Raw genomic sequence first — 17,013 nt, 5'->3', positions numbered from 1 at the left:
TACACATTGTGTGAGTGAAGTTTAGAGTGATAGAAAGTGTGTGTTATACTTTCTTGTATCCATCAAGCCTTGTCTTTGGCTTGGTAAGACTACTCTTGTTGTATTCATCTTTTTCATATAGTGAAGATTGATCCTTGTTTGGTGGACGTAGGCATAAATTGCCGAACCACATAAATTCTTGGCGTCCATTTTCTACTTTACCTTGTGCATTCTCTATCTTGTAGTACCGACATTCCTAACAGTTTGTACATTGGGATTTGAATTAGTATATAATCATCGCGATTATTTTTAATTACTCTGAATCTTGAGACTGTAGCTGTTGCTTAATTGGTTTTGTTGTTGGATTAGGCCGTTGCGAATAATTGTGGTTGAATAGGCGATTTGGAATTGCGATGGGGGTCGTAGAGGCGATGCAGCATTCGAAATCATCGAGGCGAATTGCTCAACTTAATGGTAGTCACTCTGAGGGAAGATAGGCACAATCCATGGAAAATGGAGAGTGCTCTTACGGTGTTCCCAAGTTAAAGAGGCGCACAGTCTCTGCGGTTCGTGATTTTCCCCGTGCGTGCGGACGGTTTGGTCAGTTAAGAGTTGATGAGGAGCTGCTTCTAGGGGAAGTTTTGAGTGTGTAGCAACAAAAAGCTTGGTTAATAGGGGTGGAAATGGCGATGGACACGGGGTTGACAAGCTCGGGCTCTCAAATGGTCATGTGGATGGGCTGACTTGATGAACGGTAAGGATGTGGGTACTGCCGAGCCTTTGATTAGCGGGGGTACCAATGATGATGAACAAGGTATTGAAACCCGAATGGTATCTACTGGTTCGGTGAAGATGTTCAAGATAAAGAGTTTCACAAGGGTGAAAGTGGAGGGGATATTTCTATAGTAATTGGGGACAAGGTTCAACCAAAATGCAAGGGACAGAAAAATTGAGTTTAATTGCTATAATAAATCACATAGAAAATCAAGAAATAATTCATGCAATTATATATCACAATAATGCATGGACATGAGTAACCAATGTTAAATAAACATGATTAATAACAACAACAACAACAACAATAACAAAGCCTTTTCCCATTGAGTAGGGTCGGCTACATGAATCCTAAAACGCCATTGCGCTCGATTCTGCGGCATGTCCTCCGTTAGATTCAAGTACTCTAAGTGAACATGATTAATGAATTAGAAAAATTGAGATGGTGCTAGTACATGATTAATGAATTAGAAAAATTGAGATGGTGCTAGTACATATCAACCCCCAAATTTCAGTACTTGAGCACATGCATTTGATGACTGAGCTGTTTATTCGAAAGTAACAATCTAGGATCCGAAATAACCCTCGAAGAAAGCCTGAAAATAATCACCGACAGTAGCCACTGATAGGCTTTATAACCCCCTCTTTATGTGCTAATATGTGCAGCTAATGTCGGTGACTATTATCAAGACGACCTTGAGCTTGAACTTATGCTCTAATGAACTCCACAGGTTCAAGCTTTGCAGGAGAACTATCAGGATCACCAACAATGGCAACCAAATCCCTATCATCACCATTCAAATAAGCATTCAGAAACGCCACAACAATCCCACCCACAGTCTTCCTCATTAGCTCCCTCGGTCCAGTCCCGTTTTTACACATGCACCCCGACACTGCACCAACCATGCCCTGTGGATCGTCATCCAACATGTCCATGTGACCATAGTCCTTCACAACAAAATGTGCACATGGAGGCTTGCACTCATAGAAGAAATCCTTGTGGTTCACGCCATCTGGGGCACAAGGTTTTGACATGCAAGCATTTTTACCTTCCGGTCCCAGGCCAGCGCCGATCACTATGACTGGAATCGAGAGGTCGAAAGATTGAGGGGAATAGGTGAGGATACGAGGACGTGTTCTGCAGTATCGATTTGCACCGGCCACAGGATCAATGCCTATTAGGAGTGAAATTTTGAGGGACAGGGAAGTTTTGGCACGCCCAAGTGCTATTGCAAATGCTGTTTTCCCACCTCTGCTGTGGCCTGCAAGAGCAAATTTGGTGAAGTCTGCTACAACATTTTCTGGCAGCAGAGGTTGGAGGCCTTTTGGCAACCAGTTTATGACTTTTGCTCCCGACTCTACTTCTTCAGGTCCACATGGAGGCACAACCCCACATAACTGATCAAAAAGAAAAAACAAACTCACAATTAATTCTGTTGTCAGAAAATTTATTAAATTGGCCAAAATATATGTTTTTTTTTTCAAATATCAATTTCTGAAATGATCAATTTTTCAGTATTGTCAATATTTGATTGCTATGAGGTCGACATTGTATGACAATTATTTGATTTTAATCAATTTAACAATTCAGATTTGATTGATGATTATTTTAGTCAATTTCTAAATTAAAAGTTTGTTTGAAAGTTCATTTAAAATGGTAAAAATATTTTTTGGATAATGAAAAGGAGTTTAAATCAATGTATTAAAAGCGTGAGGTGTGGGTAAGGCGTCCGAAGGATAGCCCAGCCTAGACGTGAGGTGAAGCCTCACGAGACCTAAAATTTTTAATATATACACTGAGTGTACACATATATTATATTAAAAAAAAGATTATTAATCAATAATCACATTGAACACACACATATATTATAAATATATATACGCACATATATACATATATTATATTATATATATATAAATAATGGAGGATGAAAAACACAATGAGCACACATATAACAATGCATGTAGACAGCACACACATCCATTATATAAAAAAAAATAAAAATCAGAAAAAGACAGAGAGACGATAGTGCAAGAAAGAGGTATGAAGCCGTTAAAACCCTACCCAAAATTTGGGTTTGGAAGTAAAAAAAAAAATCCCTAAGGCTCGCCTAGGCGGCTCCGGCGATACCTTCCGCCCACTTCTGCAAAACAGAGGCGTTAGCCTTCGCGCCTAGCCTCAAGGACGCCCTTGGCACACCCCGAGGCTAGTTTTTTTAAAACATTGGTTTAAATTAAAGAACTTGAAAGTTCTAGGTGCTTTCTAAGGAAGCAATTTCAAGTGTTTTTTTAAGAAAACAAAAGTTCTTACGGGCATATATAGTTTCTGGAGAAGCATTTTCAAACACTCATAACCCATTTGACAGAGTAGATTGGACCAAAAATTTCATGGACGACAATTGTTGGATTAATACAAAATAAATTAATTCTGAAATTGTATTGGACGTTAATATAAAATGGTAAGACAATATTACCTGAGGTGCTACAGCTATGAATCCATGTGAGGCTATGTGCTGGAGTAACTCCTTGTAGAAGTAGTTGCGGAGGTAGAAGCCGTGGTGAAGCAAGATTAGAGGGTAAGTGCCTGCTACCATCGGTGTAACAATGAACAAGGGCTTTGGAGGTGCTGAAGAATCAAAGCAGGAAGACAGTGGTGTCTCCTCCGTGATGCATTTGAAGGGGCAATTTCCTAGATTAAAAACAGATGTAGTCAGTGCAGGCTGAGCAGAAGACATATTTTTTTCCACAAGTGCCATGGGGCTCAATGCAAGTGAGAACTATGTAATGTGACCTTCGGTTCTTTTTAATGGTGAATCCAAAGTTTGGTCGACTGCCAACTTGGGAGGATCAGTTTAGACTTGGCTGGAAAAAATTGGAAGAAAAGATAAGTTTGATTAAATGAAAACAATAGGACTTGTGAAGCACATGGAAAATGCAGGATTATAGGACCACTCCTGTCGGCTTGAGTGAAAGGGTCCAAATCCAAGTGGGGCTAATTAAGCCAAGGATTATAGTACCACTCCTGTCGCCTTGTGCGAGAGGCTGTGAGTATATTGAGTATTGACAACTGTATAAAGACATTATGTTTTCCAAAAAAGAAAATAAAACGACATTATTCTCCTTTGCCTCCAATATGCTTTGAAATTTCATCGTTTTGGGGATTAATGGGATGAATCTATGTGGAGAAATCTAGGTCAGCATATACATTGGCAATGCCTCAACTGTCGCTTATTTTATCAAGAAAAATGCTGTTAAGTTTAACATTAATTTTTTAACCAATGTTATAAAATATTATGTAAAAAATAATATGATTCTTTGTTGCTATACAGTTTAACGTTAATTCTATGATTACTTTATATAAACGTAACTGTGTGTCAATCACACCGGATTCATTCCAAATGCGTCAAAACACTAATATAGAAATCAACAAGAGCCTTGAATTCGAGAAATTTTTAATCGAGATAGGAATACAAGTGGTACACCAAGTGTTTTAATAGAAGTGGTGAGAAATTTAATTTTTTAAGTTGTTAACTTTTTAACACACATATCTCACTATTTGTATAATGACACGTAATGTACCATCTTATGTACCGGTCACATTGAAAAATCTCTTCTTGAATTCGTAGTGCTCTCACACCATGCATGCAATGAACGCCACGTCACTTGTAGAGGGACGAACAGTCTCCTAAAACACCTTTGAGCCAAAATGCTCCGTTCCGCGAAGAGAAAACAAGCCGTTGGGTCGTCTTCTTCCTTGGCCACGTCGCGTCATTTCGCGAGGTCGCCGCTGAAGCGCGCGCTAAGCTTGCAGAGTTTGCCAAACACTCCCTAAATCACCTTCCAGAAACCTCCTCCCAAGTATCTCAAAAAAATGGCGTTTCTCCTGCAATCGCCCGACTGTTACGCGCCGGATTATCCATCAACTAGTAAGTTTTTCTTCGTTAATTTTCTCTGTTTCTACTTTGAATCGTTGGTTGTTTGTACTTTGGAATTTGAATTAGTATATAATCATCGCGATTATTTTTAATTACTCTGAATCTTGAGACTGAAGTTGTTGCTTAATTGGTTTTGTTGTTGGATTAGGCCGTTGCGAATAATTGTGGTTGTAGAGGCGATTTGGAATTGCGATGGGGGTCGTAGAGGCGATGCAGCATTCGAAATCATCGAGGCGAATTGCTCAACTTAATGGTAGTCACTCTGAGGGAAGATAGGCACAATCCATGGAAAATGGAGAGTGCTCTTACGGTGTTCCCAAGTTAAAGAGGCGCACAGTCTCTGCGGTTCGTGATTTTCCCCCGGCGTGCGGACGGTTTGGTCAGCTAAGGGTTGATGAGGGGCTGCTTCTAGGGGAAGTTTTGAGTGTGTAGCAACAAAAAGCTTGGTTAGTAGGTGTGAAAATGGCGATGGACACGGGGTTGACAAGCTCGGGCTCTCAAATGGTCATGTGGATGGGCTGACTTGATGAACGGTAAGGATGTGGGTACTGTGGAGAGAATTGAATCAGTAGCAACCTTAGAGCATGAAATATCTGATTTGCCAAACAATCTACATGGGTTAAAAAGTTCGAGGCCGGTTGAAGAGACAGAGTTTGTGGGTACTGCCGAATTTGAAACCCAAATGGTATCGACTGGTTCGGTAAATGAAACTGCATTGATTAACGGCGAGGCTTTTGGTACTGTGGAGAGAGTTGATTTAAATGCATTGCTACATGAAATATCTGATTCGTTGAAGAACCCACATCAGCAATCCATCTCCATTTCTAATGGAAATGGTCTGGAGAAGACTGCAGTTAAAAAAATATCCCCCTCGAAGAATAGTATCAACCGTTCGGGGCTTCCCTTCTCTTTTGTGGAAGAAATCCAGCCCTGGAGGCGAGGAATTTTGGTCAAGAGAGGTCCCCTGTGGATGGCGAACCATCATCATCGAACACAGCAAAGATTAATGTGAAGCAAACAGGCGAGGATGTTCAAGATAAAGAGTTTCACAAGAGTGAAAATGGAGGGGATATTTCTATAGTAAATTAGTAACTGGGGACAAGGTTCAACCAAAATGCAAGGGATATCCTGTACAAGAAATGGAACGGCACGATGATGTAAATTCTGAGATGATCATGGTTCAACCAAAACACATTCACCATTTAGATCTAACAAGTTTTACTATTTCGGTACATATATACTTTGTGAGGAACTTATGTTACAAGAAACTGTTAGCAGTTGAATGACCCTAAGTATTAAAATTTAACTCACTTTTTTGAGCATCTCCAACTGATCTGCTACACCGTGGACTGTTTTGACAACAAGAAGAGGTGCTATATTTTTTTGGTTGAAGCGAGATGTCAAAGTGTTGGTGGGTTGGCATCGCCTAAACTACCAAATTTGATGCTGTCTTATGGAGGCATCATTTTGTTTTCTTCCTTCACTGTATTCACTGTGTCAGTATTAAGTGCTAGCTACTGCTTTTAGCAATAATAAAACAGTATTTTTATTTGGCATCTCGGTTGGAGCAAGATATTTACAAAATGTCAATTTACCGCATTATCATCTGACATTTTATCTTATGAAATTTAAGTACATATCTAAACCGAAATTCATAATAAACTTGAGATGGTTCTAGTACATATAAACCCCCAAATTTCAGTACTTGGGCACACACATTTGATGGCCGAGCTGTTTATTCGAAAATAACACTCTAGGATCCGAATAACCCTCGAAGAAAGCCTGAAAATATTCACCGACATTAGCCACTGATAGGCTTTATAACCCCCTCTTTATGTGCTAATATGTGCAGCTAATGTCGGTGACTATTATCAAGACGACCTTGAGCTTGAACTTATGCTCTAATGAACTCCACAGGTTCCAGCTTTGCAGGAGAACTATCAGGATCACCAACAATGGCAACCAAATACCTATCATCACCATTCAAATAAGCATTCAGAAACGCCACAACAATCCCACCCACAGTCTTCCTCATTAGCTCCCTCGGTCCTGTCCCGTTTTTACACATGCACCCCGACACTGCCCCAACCATGCCCTGTGGATCGTCGTCCAACATGTCCATGTGACCATAGTCCTTCACAACAAAATGTGCACATGGAGGCTTGCACTCATAGAAGAACTCCTTGTGGTTCGCGCCATCTGGGGCGCAAGGTGGCATGCAAGGATTTTTACTTTCCGGTCCCAGGCCAGTGCCGATCACTGTGACTGGAATCGAGAGGTCGAAAGATTGAGGGGAATAGGTGAGGATATTACGAGTTGCACCGGCCACAGGATCAATGCCTATTAGGACTGAAATTTTGAGGGACAGGGAAGTTTTGGCACGCCCAAGTGCTATTGCAAATGCTGTATTCCTACCTCTGCTGTGGCCTGAAAGAGCAAATTTGGTGAAATCTGCTACAACATTTTCTGGCAGCAGGGGTTGGAGGCCTTTTGGCAACCAGTTTATGACTTTTGCTCCCCACTCTACTTCTACAGATCCAGGTGGAAGAAAAACCCCACATAACAGTAACTAATCAAAATGAAAAACCAAACTCACACAATTAATTCTGTTGTCAGACAATGTATTAAATTGGGCTTTTTTTTTTTTTTTTTTTCAAATATCAATTTATGAAATGTTCAATTTTTCAGTATGGTCAATATTTGATTGCTATGGTCGACATTGTAAGACAATGATTTGATTTTAATTAATTTAGGGGGGGTGTATTCAATTGAAAATTTGAGGGACATTAATGGATTTAAAAATCCATGGATTTTAATGGAGTTTAATTGATTTGTAGAGATTCCATATAAGGGGGTGTATTCAATTGGGAATTTGAGAGATTTTAAAGGATTTATAAATCCATAGATTTTATGTAAAATTTTAATTCAATTCCCTCGAAATCTCATGGGGAGATGTGAGATTTGTGGATGCTTACACTACAAAATCTGTCCAATTCCTTTTAATTCCTCAATTTTTCCAAATTCTTTAAATTCAAATTCTAATTTAATACACTGGAAATATTATAAACTTTTTTAAAATTCTTATTCAATACACCTAGATTTCTAAAGATTTTAAGAAACTATTTTAAAATCCTGATTGAATTTCATAGAATCACTTAAAATCCTGATTGAATACCCCTAGATTCATTAAAAGAATTAAAATCCCTCAAAATCCCAATTGAATACACCCCCCTGAAATTTTGATTCAATTCCCTCGAAATCTCATGAGGAGATGTGAGATTTGTAGATGCTTAAAATACACTACAAAATCTCTCTAATTCCCTCTAATTCCTCAACTTTCTCAAATTCTTTAAAATCAATTTCTAATTGAATACACTTGGAATGTTATAAACTTCTTTAAAATCCTAGTTGAATACATCCGGATTTCTAAGGATTTTAATAAACTATCTTAAAATTCTAATTGAATACACCTTGAATTTTAGATAATCACTTAAAATCCTGATTGAATACCCCTAGATTCATTAAAAGAATTAAAATCCCTCAAAAACGCAATTGAATACACTCCCCTTGGCAATTCAAATTTGATTATGATTATTTTAGCCAATTTCTGAATTAAAAGTTCGTTTGAAAGTTCATTTAAAATGGTGAAAATATTTTTTTTGATAACGAAAAGGAGTTTAAATTAAAGAACTTGGAAGTTCTAGGTGCTTCCTAAGGAAGCACTTTCAAGTGTTTTTTAAGAAAACAAAAGTTCTTACGGGCATATATGGTTTCTAGAAAAGCATTTTCAAACACTCATAACCCTTTTGGCGGAGTAGATTGGAACAAAAAATCTCATGGACGACAACTGTTGGATTAACACAAAATAAATTATTCTGAAATTGTATTGGACGTTAATATAGAATGGTAAGACAATATTACCTGAGGTGCTACAGCTATGAATCCATGTGAGACTATGTGCTGGAGTAACTCCTTGTAGAAGTAGTTGCGGAGGCAGCAGCCGTGATGAAGCAAGATTACAGGGTAAGTGCCGGCTACCGTCGGTGTAACAATGAACAAGGGCTTTGGAGGTGCTGAAGAATCAAAGCAGGAAGACAGTGATGCCTCCTCCGTGATGCATTTGAAGGGGCAATTTGCTAGATTAAAAACAGATGTGGTCAGTGCAGGCTGAGCAGAAGACATATTTTTTTTTCCACAAGTGCCATGGGGCACAATGCAAGTGAGTACTATGTAATGTGACCCTCGGTTCTTTCTAATAGTGAATCCAACGTTTGGTCGACAGCCAACTTGGGAGGATCAGTTTAGACTTAGCTGAAAATTTTGGAAGAAAGGATAAGTTTGATTAAATGAAAAGAAAAGGACTTGAGTAATACATGGAAAATGAAGGATTATAGTACCGCTCCTGTCGGCTTCTGTGAAAGGGTCCAAATCCAAGTGGGGCTAAAGCCAAGGATTATAGTACCACTCCTGTCGCCTTGTGCGAGAGGCTGTGAGTATATTGACTACTGTATAAAGACATTATGTTTTCCAAAAAAGAAAAAGAAAAAGACATTATTCTCCTTTGCCTCCAATATGCTTTGAAATTAAAGGGTTATTCATTCTAATCCAACCCTCTTATACCAAACGAGACCTTTCATTGCTTTCTGCAAGTATATTGACAACTGTATATATATATATATTTTTTCCCATATAATCTTTTTACATATGGTGATTAATCATGATGGTGGTCAACTGCTACTTAGCGCCAGGCTTAGGCGGTGTTACGTTGAAATTTTTAACACACTGAATAGGAATAACCTAGATAGGGGCAAAAATACCAACAAAATTTAACTTATTGTATGAACAACTTAGATAAAAGGGATTGCAGATGAAATATGATCTTGTTATACCATATATACAAGAGCGACGAAGAATTGTTAGATTTGAACAAACTTAACTTGTATAAGACTGAAATCAAAGTGCAAAAGTATTTTAACGAGGTAAGCCCCTCCACTGGGGAAACAAATACAAAAGGCATTGACACAAACTCAATTTACTAGATTTGCACGCCAGAGGACTATAGAAGACTTGCTTTCCGTCTCCTCTTGGACTCGTGATGGGTTAATATTATACTATATATTTTACTCCATTTTATGTATATATTTATTGGTTATTTTGGTGAAGTTTTGATACTTTGATTTATATTCTAACGTAGGACATGCGATTTCCTTTTGAGCAAAAAGTGATCAAATAGATGAATTTTTGAGTGGTTCCAATTGGAGGATGTTCATGAGTCTCTCAAATTACTCGTGTCAAAGTTTCATATTTTTCTACCGAGCAAATAATTTATGACGATGAAATAAAAGTGCAGCGTGCATGTTTTGGGCTTATTTGGACACTTTGGTGACCAAGATGGTCTCTTTCGGTGATGGACTCTTTTGGAAATATGTTTAGGACATCTAAGCTTTAAAAAGAGTCATTTTGAGTCTAATTTTGGAAATATGGTCTTTATTGATACATTTGATCCACATATTCGCAGTGACATGGGTAACATCTTTTGCTTTTCCCTTCTTTGTTGCCTGCAGGTGAAACTTTCTATTTCTTGTCAAGCAGCGGGCGACCACAGCCTACAGAAAACATTGTGTTCTGTTGTGCTTATGACACAAAGAACATTACATTCGGTAGGCTGGAATACTTCAAGGTCGCAGGAATACTGGGTTTGGGAAATGCACCTATCTTATCGATGGAGCATTCTTGTTCTGCCTGACACGCCCAAGAGACATTCAAACATATCTAAAATTTGACGCAGACATACCCTAACCACCTGAGGGAGTACGCGTCACGAAATTAGCTCTCCTTCCAGGCATATCATATTACTATGTGAATATGTTGGGCATAAGCGTGCACGGACAAAAGATTCTAATAGATCCAACCGCATTTGCTATACGAGATGGAGGCAAAACAGGAGGGTGTTTCTTGGACAATGGTAGTACACTTTCTTATCTTATCACACGATTCACACCTGCTTTCAAGGCACTAATTCAGTTTCTGGAGATGTATTTTATGCGCTTTCCTTGCGTAGTTAAGACTAATGAGTCCTACCAATGCTAACTTCGATCTGTGCTACGAATGGAAACCGCCTCTAGGGTTCAAAGACTTGCCTACTTTGACATTTCACTTTGAAAATGCTCACCTTGATGTAAAACCTGGAGATGCATTCATAACGTTCCAGGTTGATCAGAATGTGGTTTTATGTTTGGGATTCTTGGAAGATAAGGTACCTTCGCTTATCGGGTCATTCCAGCAAATAAATTACAGATTCATACATGATCTTAAAGGGCGCTACTGAAATTTGCTCCTGAGGATTGTGCTAAGAATTCTTGAGCTCAAGCTTTGAGGATGCATGTCTCTCTTTTCTATTGTGTTCTTCATTTTTGTTGAAAATAAACCACAAATTAATTCTCTTGAATTGTTTTGCAACTACATATACATATACATCTTCAATTTGGATTTTATAGATTTTATTCCTCAAAATTTGGGTTTCTACACATATACATCTTCAATTTGGATATAATATAGACGGAGTCACATGATTAATTTGTCACAAGTCTAAGAAGAATAAAGAGGGCCCAATATGAAACTTGGCTGCAAGAAAGAGAATTATAGTCCGAAGTCAACCGAGATTTGGTCTTCTTCCTAAACTTCCAAATTTGACTCCTAATTAAACTCAAATTTTGAGTGGGATCCAAATCTGAATTTCCAAATCTTTTAGTTATTCCTAGGTTCTCAATTTATACCTACCATTAAGCCTCACAACAACTTCTTCAAGACCCTATTGCACGCACCAAAGGTAAGCCATTTTTAGAGTTCTAGATGCTTTTTCTAAGTTCATTCATTGAAAAGTCGCTGAATTAGGTCTTAGAGGGTCTCTAGTTGGCATCACACCGGTGCCTCATTACTCATTGAAGTTTATTTCACAGGGTACTCAAGTGTTTTTCGAAACTCTATGAGTACTTTATATAAACATGATGGTGCGTCAATCACACCGTGTTCATTCCAAGTGTGTCAAGACTCAAAGTACTAACATAGAAATGAACTAAAAGCCTGTTAGAGTGATCCGTGGCTCTGAAGATGGAAAAAGTTAAGACATATGTGTATGATGGACTATATTTGGTAGAGAAATGTTGGCAGGGTATGGGCTCTCAAGGTAAGCTTGTTTTCAATTTTCAACTAGACAGAATCCAAGATCAACCAGAGCTGGCTTGGAAAGAAGTGAAGAAGTCTAAAAAATTTAAGTTCGGGAAGATCTATGCGCTAATGATATTTCAGTAGGGAAAGAATCAATTCCTATCTGCGCTGTGAATACCATAGATGATGAGAAACCTCCACCATTTATATACATAACTAGCATGATATATCCATATTGGTGCCGCCCGATTCCTCCCGAGGGTTGTAGCTGTATTGCGAATGCTCAGAATCTGAGAAACGTTCTTGTGCGGTTGAGAACAACGGAGGTGAGATCCCATATAACTTCAATGGTGCTATTGTTGAAGCAAAGTCCCTTGTGTATGAATGTGGTCCTTGTAAGTGTCCTCCTTGTTACAATAGAGTTAGCCAACCTGGTATCAAATTTCAGCTTGAAATTTTCAAAACTGAATCGAGGGGCTGGGGAGTGAGATCCCTAAATTCCATTCCTTCAGGAAGTTTTATATGTGAGTGTATAGGAGAGCTCCTGGAAGAGAAGGAAGCGGAAGAAAGAACTGGGAATGATGAGTATCTGTTTGATATTGGGAATAACTACAATGACAATTCTGTTTGGGATGGACTTTCAACCCTCATGCCCAATGCACAGTCAAATTCTTGTGGAGTTGTGGGGGATGGTGGATTCACCGTTATGCAGTACAGTGCGGCAACGTGGGAAGATTTATCAACTATATTTTGTTCCCCTAATCTTTATGCCCAAAATGTCCTCTATGATCACGATGACACTGAAATTCCTCACCACATGTTCTTTGCCGCTGAGAACATTCATCCTTTGCAAGAGTTGACTTATCATTACAATTATATGATAGACCGGCCGGGTTCGTGGTTATAATGGCAAGATAAAGAAAAAGAGTTGCTATTGTGGTTCTCCAGAGTGCACTGGCTGACTTTGTTGAGGCAGAAGTCTGAGGAGAATTATTTTTCGTATATGTTTTGTATGCAGTTGATAAGTTGAGTATAACCGTCAGGACTCTTTCTTGACAGCGGTGGGTTTTGAGGTGATGGTTACTACGCGTATATGTGTATATGTGTGTATGTGTATATGTCGATGCCTATTGTGAGCTTGAGCCTTTTAACTTAAATTTGTATAGTTTCACATATGTTATTTATTCCTTTGAATAGATGAATTTCTGCGTAGTTTATCATTCATATTAAAGCTTTGGATGAAGTTTGAAATGATGAACCATTTTTCTGTGGCAGTTCTCGACTGTTTGGTTTCGGATACTTGGTTGTGAAGAGAACGTTTAGATGCAACAAAAACATACAAGGAACTAAACTATCACTGTATAACAATTAATTGTTAAAAAAAAAAAGACGTGAACTTGTAAACAAAAAACTGTTCACACTTGTTGCTTGCCTAATTTTCAGTCGTCGGATCGAATGAATTGAAGAAGATCAATTGAAAAAATTAACAAGAGGTATGTAGGAAATAAAAATGTGTGTGTGGATAACATTATCCTATAATTTAAAAATGAGAAGTAAAAATTAACAAAAGCATATTTAAAAAGCTGACGTGGTAATACCGTACTACCCAATAATTTCTCATATTTAGATCCTCATCAAAATGTGCAAATTAAAAAAGTGGTTTGTTTGATAAAGCTGAAATGCATATGCATTAAGATATTATGGTTGTTAAAAATGAATATCACATTGATGAGAAAAACGACTTTGTATGAGTTTATAAATAGTTGAACAACTTTCTATTTTGCCGATTAAATTTATGTTAAAACCTCAACTTTTAAGACAACAAAGAACTGTATAAAGGGGCCGGGGTACATGAAACTTGATAACAGAGAGAGCAATGAACAATAACAAACCAGGAAGTGTAGAGAGAGAGAAGAGAGAGAATCTTGTTTAACAAGGCATTGACTTATCTTATAAATACACAGCATAAACTAACTCGAGAATTATTACAAGACCAATGATATATAGACACATGGATACATTTAACACCTGGCACTTTACAACTGAAACGTTTATATCCTGGACGAGGATTCTCTCCGAATCCTCATTGTGGGGATCAAGGATTTAATCAATCGTGTCCGTTTATTGTAAATCGTGCGCTCAGTTTTTGTGAAGTACTATTTATATTCAATTTTAAATAAAAATTCAAATAATTTCTAATCACACGATGTACAATGAACTGACACGATTGATTGAACACACTATTTATATTCAATTTTAAATAAAAATTCAAAATTATTTGTTTTTACACGTAAGACATCGATAAAATTATATTTAGAAAAACACTTCAAACTCAGTAATTTAGTAACACGGAAAACCTAATTTATTTTGTATCGAGAAAAGTAAACAAAAAAACTTCAGGGTTACAAGTACATAAATTATGAGTTTTGTCTTCCATCTGAAATTTTAAAGTGTTTTGTATAAATCGTGAGGTGTTTTTTCTTATTTAATAACCTTGTCAATATAAGACTAAAAAAATAATGATATTTTCGAGTCTTTAAAGATATGTATAAGTAATGAATGGGCACCAAATTAAACCTTTTGATGACACGTTATATGATTTGCAAATTTGGTCCAAAAATTTAGTCTACGCATTATCCTTTGTTGAAGATTAAACTTGAATTGGAATGAATATTTAAAAATAGCAACCCACATAGTTACTAGCTAGTAATTAAAAATAAATTAGCAACCAAACAAAAATTTGTAAATATTGAAAAAAATAAACATGCACATAGCATTTCAAACTTAGGACCTCTTGTTAATCTTAAATACAAAAACCATTGCTTCTAATTAAACTTATAATCATTTAGCCAAATTTTATAAATTTATATTGTTATGAAAAGAAATTTGTAAAAATTGAAATTTAAATAAGCACACATGTTGTTTTGAACCAAAGACCTACTCATTAATTTCAAACAACAAATCGCCGATTCTAGTTAAATTTCTTTGTCATTAAACCAAATTTTATAAATTTATACTCGTATGAAAATATATATAAATATGCCACACCAATAATTTTTGTGCCCGTAATTTTTTTAAGCCCCGGACGATCGTCCTGCCCGCACTAGGCCTGGGCCTGGGCCGGCCCTGGACACAAGGCCTTACCACGGTAATGACGACGACAATGTGATTATTCCAGTAATACTATACATACAAGCCTAGATTCTAAAATCAAGCTTATTAAGGAAAACTGCTTTAGTTGGAATGTATTAATCGAGCTTAAGCCACAAAAAATAAATATTATATGGTCATCAGCTGAAATGGGGAAGAGGGAAACACCTTTGCTGATTGCTGCAACAAATGGTGTGACTGAAATGGTGGGGAAGATCCTTGAAAAATTTCCCGTGGCCATCCGGGACACTAACTCATAGAAAAAGAAGGTGGTATTGTTAGTTGCAGAGAACAGGCAACTCCATGTGTACCAGCTCTTGCTACACAAAAAAAACCCCGATCAGAGACAAGGTGTTCAGCGAAGTGGATAATGCGGGGAATAGTGTGTTACATCTCGCAGCAACAGCAATGTTAGAAGCCAATAACCCTTGCATTAATCTTGGGCCAGTGTTACAAATGCAAAGGGAAATCAAATGGTTTGAGGTAAGATTTTAAACCCATGGTCTTAATCATATTAAAGCCAATAATTATCGCACCAAGTACTAGGGTTTGATCCTAGCCATGTGAAATAAAATTTTATCATGAGACATGGTTCTGGTTGCAGAATAGAGTCTCACATGAGAGATATGACAAAATATTATACAACTCATAAGTGGGATCTACACAGTTCCTCGTCACCTTTTTTTTTTTTGTTAGGATAATATATATGCACAAATAGAACCTCTTTCAAAGTTTTGATAAAAAAATAGAACTAAATGACTCTAAAATGACGATAAATAAGCACTAAACCGTGGTTTCTGTTGGTATTCGGACCATCTTCATCTTTGAAAACTAGAATAAAAATGAGAGAAAGATGGAGATTTGAGTAAGAGGCAGCAGCGGCAGAGAAGAAATGAAAAACAGAGAGCAGATAGACTTTCTACGAAGAGAGATATTTTCTTAATTGATTCAGATGACTCTTCCCAGTGCATAGGACAGCTGCCACTGCCAGGACAATTGGGCAGCTCTTTACAATTCATCCATGCCATACATGCGGCAGTAGGTTAGAGTTTAGATCAAAAACCAAAATACCAAACTAGACATACAAGAATACAGCAGAGTGTTAACTTTAACAGTTTTATTGTCTGCAGTTTCATGTTACCAGTAATTGAAAGTCAGATACATTTTTGGTCCCGCTGTTTTACATGAATATGGAGTCAATTTGGTCTATGTGTAAAAAATTTGAACGATTTCATCCACTTAAGATTGATCTTGGACATTAATTTCTTATGAATTAATGTGCAGTTCGTAAAAACCTCCATGCCACCACACTTCTTTGCCCCCTACAACAAGAAAAACCAGACTGCAAGGGCTATATTCAGTGAATCACACACTGAGCTAGTCAAAACCGGAGGAGCATGGCTCACAAAGACCTCTGAAAACTGATCGGTCATGGGTGGCCTTATCGCCACTGTCGCCTTTGCCACTGCTACTGCAGTTCCTGGGGGCATCAGAGAGGCTACTGGCAGTCCAATCCTTCAAAACCAGGCAGCTTTTGAGGTGTTTTCCATCTTATCTCTCTTTGCGCTGTGCTCCTCCGTCACATCCATGGCCATATTCCTGAGCATCCTAATGTCCCGGTTCCCCGAAAGGGCTTTTGGAAAGGCGCTGCCTAGCAAGTTTTTAGTGGGCTTAACAATGCTCTTCTTGTCCTTGCTTTCGATGCTAGTTTCATTTTGCGCTGGACATTTCTTCATGCTAAAGGGTAAGCTCAAACACTTTGCCGTGCCTGTTTATGGTGAAGGGGATGAGGATGAAGATGTTGACAAGAATGATACAGAAAAGCACAATGGAGAACGGAGCAAAGTGCAAGCCAATGCCAAGGAATTGGGAGAAAAGTAGGTGATGGAGCAACGGGTTCACTTGCAAGATGGTGAGCCTCTTTTTCCCTTTCATTTCCTTATCTTTGTCATTTGTCTTATTCTTTTTATATTAATGTATAGAAACAAGAAAGTACATACAACAACAA

General features: G+C 37.8%; 3 protein-coding genes, 1 long non-coding RNA gene and 1 pseudogene across 4 annotated transcripts; 3 read left to right on the top strand and 2 right to left on the bottom strand.

Annotated features, from left to right (window-relative positions):
• Window positions 1-1,160: 1,160 nt before the first annotated feature.
• On the bottom strand, window positions 1,161-3,731 carry LOC103419096 (chlorophyllase-1-like). Its single transcript, XM_008357218.3, has 2 exons — window positions 3,228-3,731; window positions 1,161-2,151 (listed from the first exon to the last, which is right to left on the bottom strand). The coding sequence occupies exons 1-2, from the start codon at window positions 3,507-3,509 to the stop codon at window positions 1,462-1,464; spliced, it is 972 nt and encodes a 323-aa protein (XP_008355440.3). The 5' UTR covers window positions 3,510-3,731; the 3' UTR covers window positions 1,161-1,461.
• A 740-nt stretch (window positions 3,732-4,471) lies between these two features.
• On the top strand, window positions 4,472-6,244 carry LOC139194563 (uncharacterized). The gene is made up of 2 exons (XR_011579531.1): window positions 4,472-4,679; window positions 4,837-6,244. It is a non-coding gene; the product is annotated as an uncharacterized lncRNA (long non-coding RNA).
• Window positions 6,245-6,325: 81 nt separating this feature from the next.
• Window positions 6,326-8,992, bottom strand: LOC103419118 (chlorophyllase-1-like). Its single transcript, XM_070819396.1, has 2 exons — window positions 8,610-8,992; window positions 6,326-7,257 (listed from the first exon to the last, which is right to left on the bottom strand). The coding sequence occupies exons 1-2, from the start codon at window positions 8,868-8,870 to the stop codon at window positions 6,583-6,585; spliced, it is 936 nt and encodes a 311-aa protein (XP_070675497.1). The 5' UTR covers window positions 8,871-8,992; the 3' UTR covers window positions 6,326-6,582.
• A 1,625-nt stretch (window positions 8,993-10,617) lies between these two features.
• Window positions 10,618-13,019, top strand: LOC103408104 (histone-lysine N-methyltransferase, H3 lysine-9 specific SUVH6-like; annotated as a pseudogene).
• Window positions 13,020-15,154: 2,135 nt separating this feature from the next.
• LOC114824238 (uncharacterized) lies at window positions 15,155-16,430 on the top strand. The gene is made up of 3 exons (XM_070819776.1): window positions 15,155-15,211; window positions 15,294-15,488; window positions 16,290-16,430. Exons 1-3 carry the CDS (start codon window positions 15,155-15,157, stop codon window positions 16,428-16,430), a joined length of 393 nt encoding a protein of 130 aa, XP_070675877.1.
• The last annotated feature ends 583 nt before the right edge of the window (window positions 16,431-17,013 follow it).

This window comes from Malus domestica, chromosome 03 (assembly GCF_042453785.1).
Source record: "Malus domestica chromosome 03, GDT2T_hap1".
Taxonomy (NCBI): Eukaryota; Viridiplantae; Streptophyta; class Magnoliopsida; order Rosales; family Rosaceae; genus Malus; species Malus domestica.
The sequence above is the reverse complement of the archived record's forward strand: the minus strand, read 5'-3'. Positions and strand labels throughout refer to the sequence as shown.

Excerpts from the sequence above, each read along its gene's own strand:
- LOC103419118 (XM_070819396.1), bottom strand. The coding sequence starts at position 8,870 with ATGTCTTCTGCTCAGCCTGCACTGACCACATCTGTTTTTAATCTAGCA. Across the intron at positions 7,258-8,609 it reads TCATAGCTGTAGCACCTCAG|TTACTGTTATGTGGGGTTTT; the intron begins GTAATATTGTCT and ends CATTTTGATTAG.
- LOC114824238 (XM_070819776.1), top strand. The coding sequence starts at position 15,155 with ATGGGGAAGAGGGAAACACCTTTGCTGATTGCTGCAACAAATGGTGTG. Across the intron at positions 15,212-15,293 it reads CAAATGGTGTGACTGAAATG|AGAACAGGCAACTCCATGTG; the intron begins GTGGGGAAGATC and ends TGTTAGTTGCAG. Across the intron at positions 15,489-16,289 it reads GGGAAATCAAATGGTTTGAG|TTCGTAAAAACCTCCATGCC; the intron begins GTAAGATTTTAA and ends ATTAATGTGCAG.
- LOC103419096 (XM_008357218.3), bottom strand. The coding sequence starts at position 3,509 with ATGGCACTTGTGGAAAAAAATATGTCTTCTGCTCAGCCTGCACTGACT. Across the intron at positions 2,152-3,227 it reads TCATAGCTGTAGCACCTCAG|TTATGTGGGGTTGTGCCTCC; the intron begins GTAATATTGTCT and ends CTTTTTGATCAG.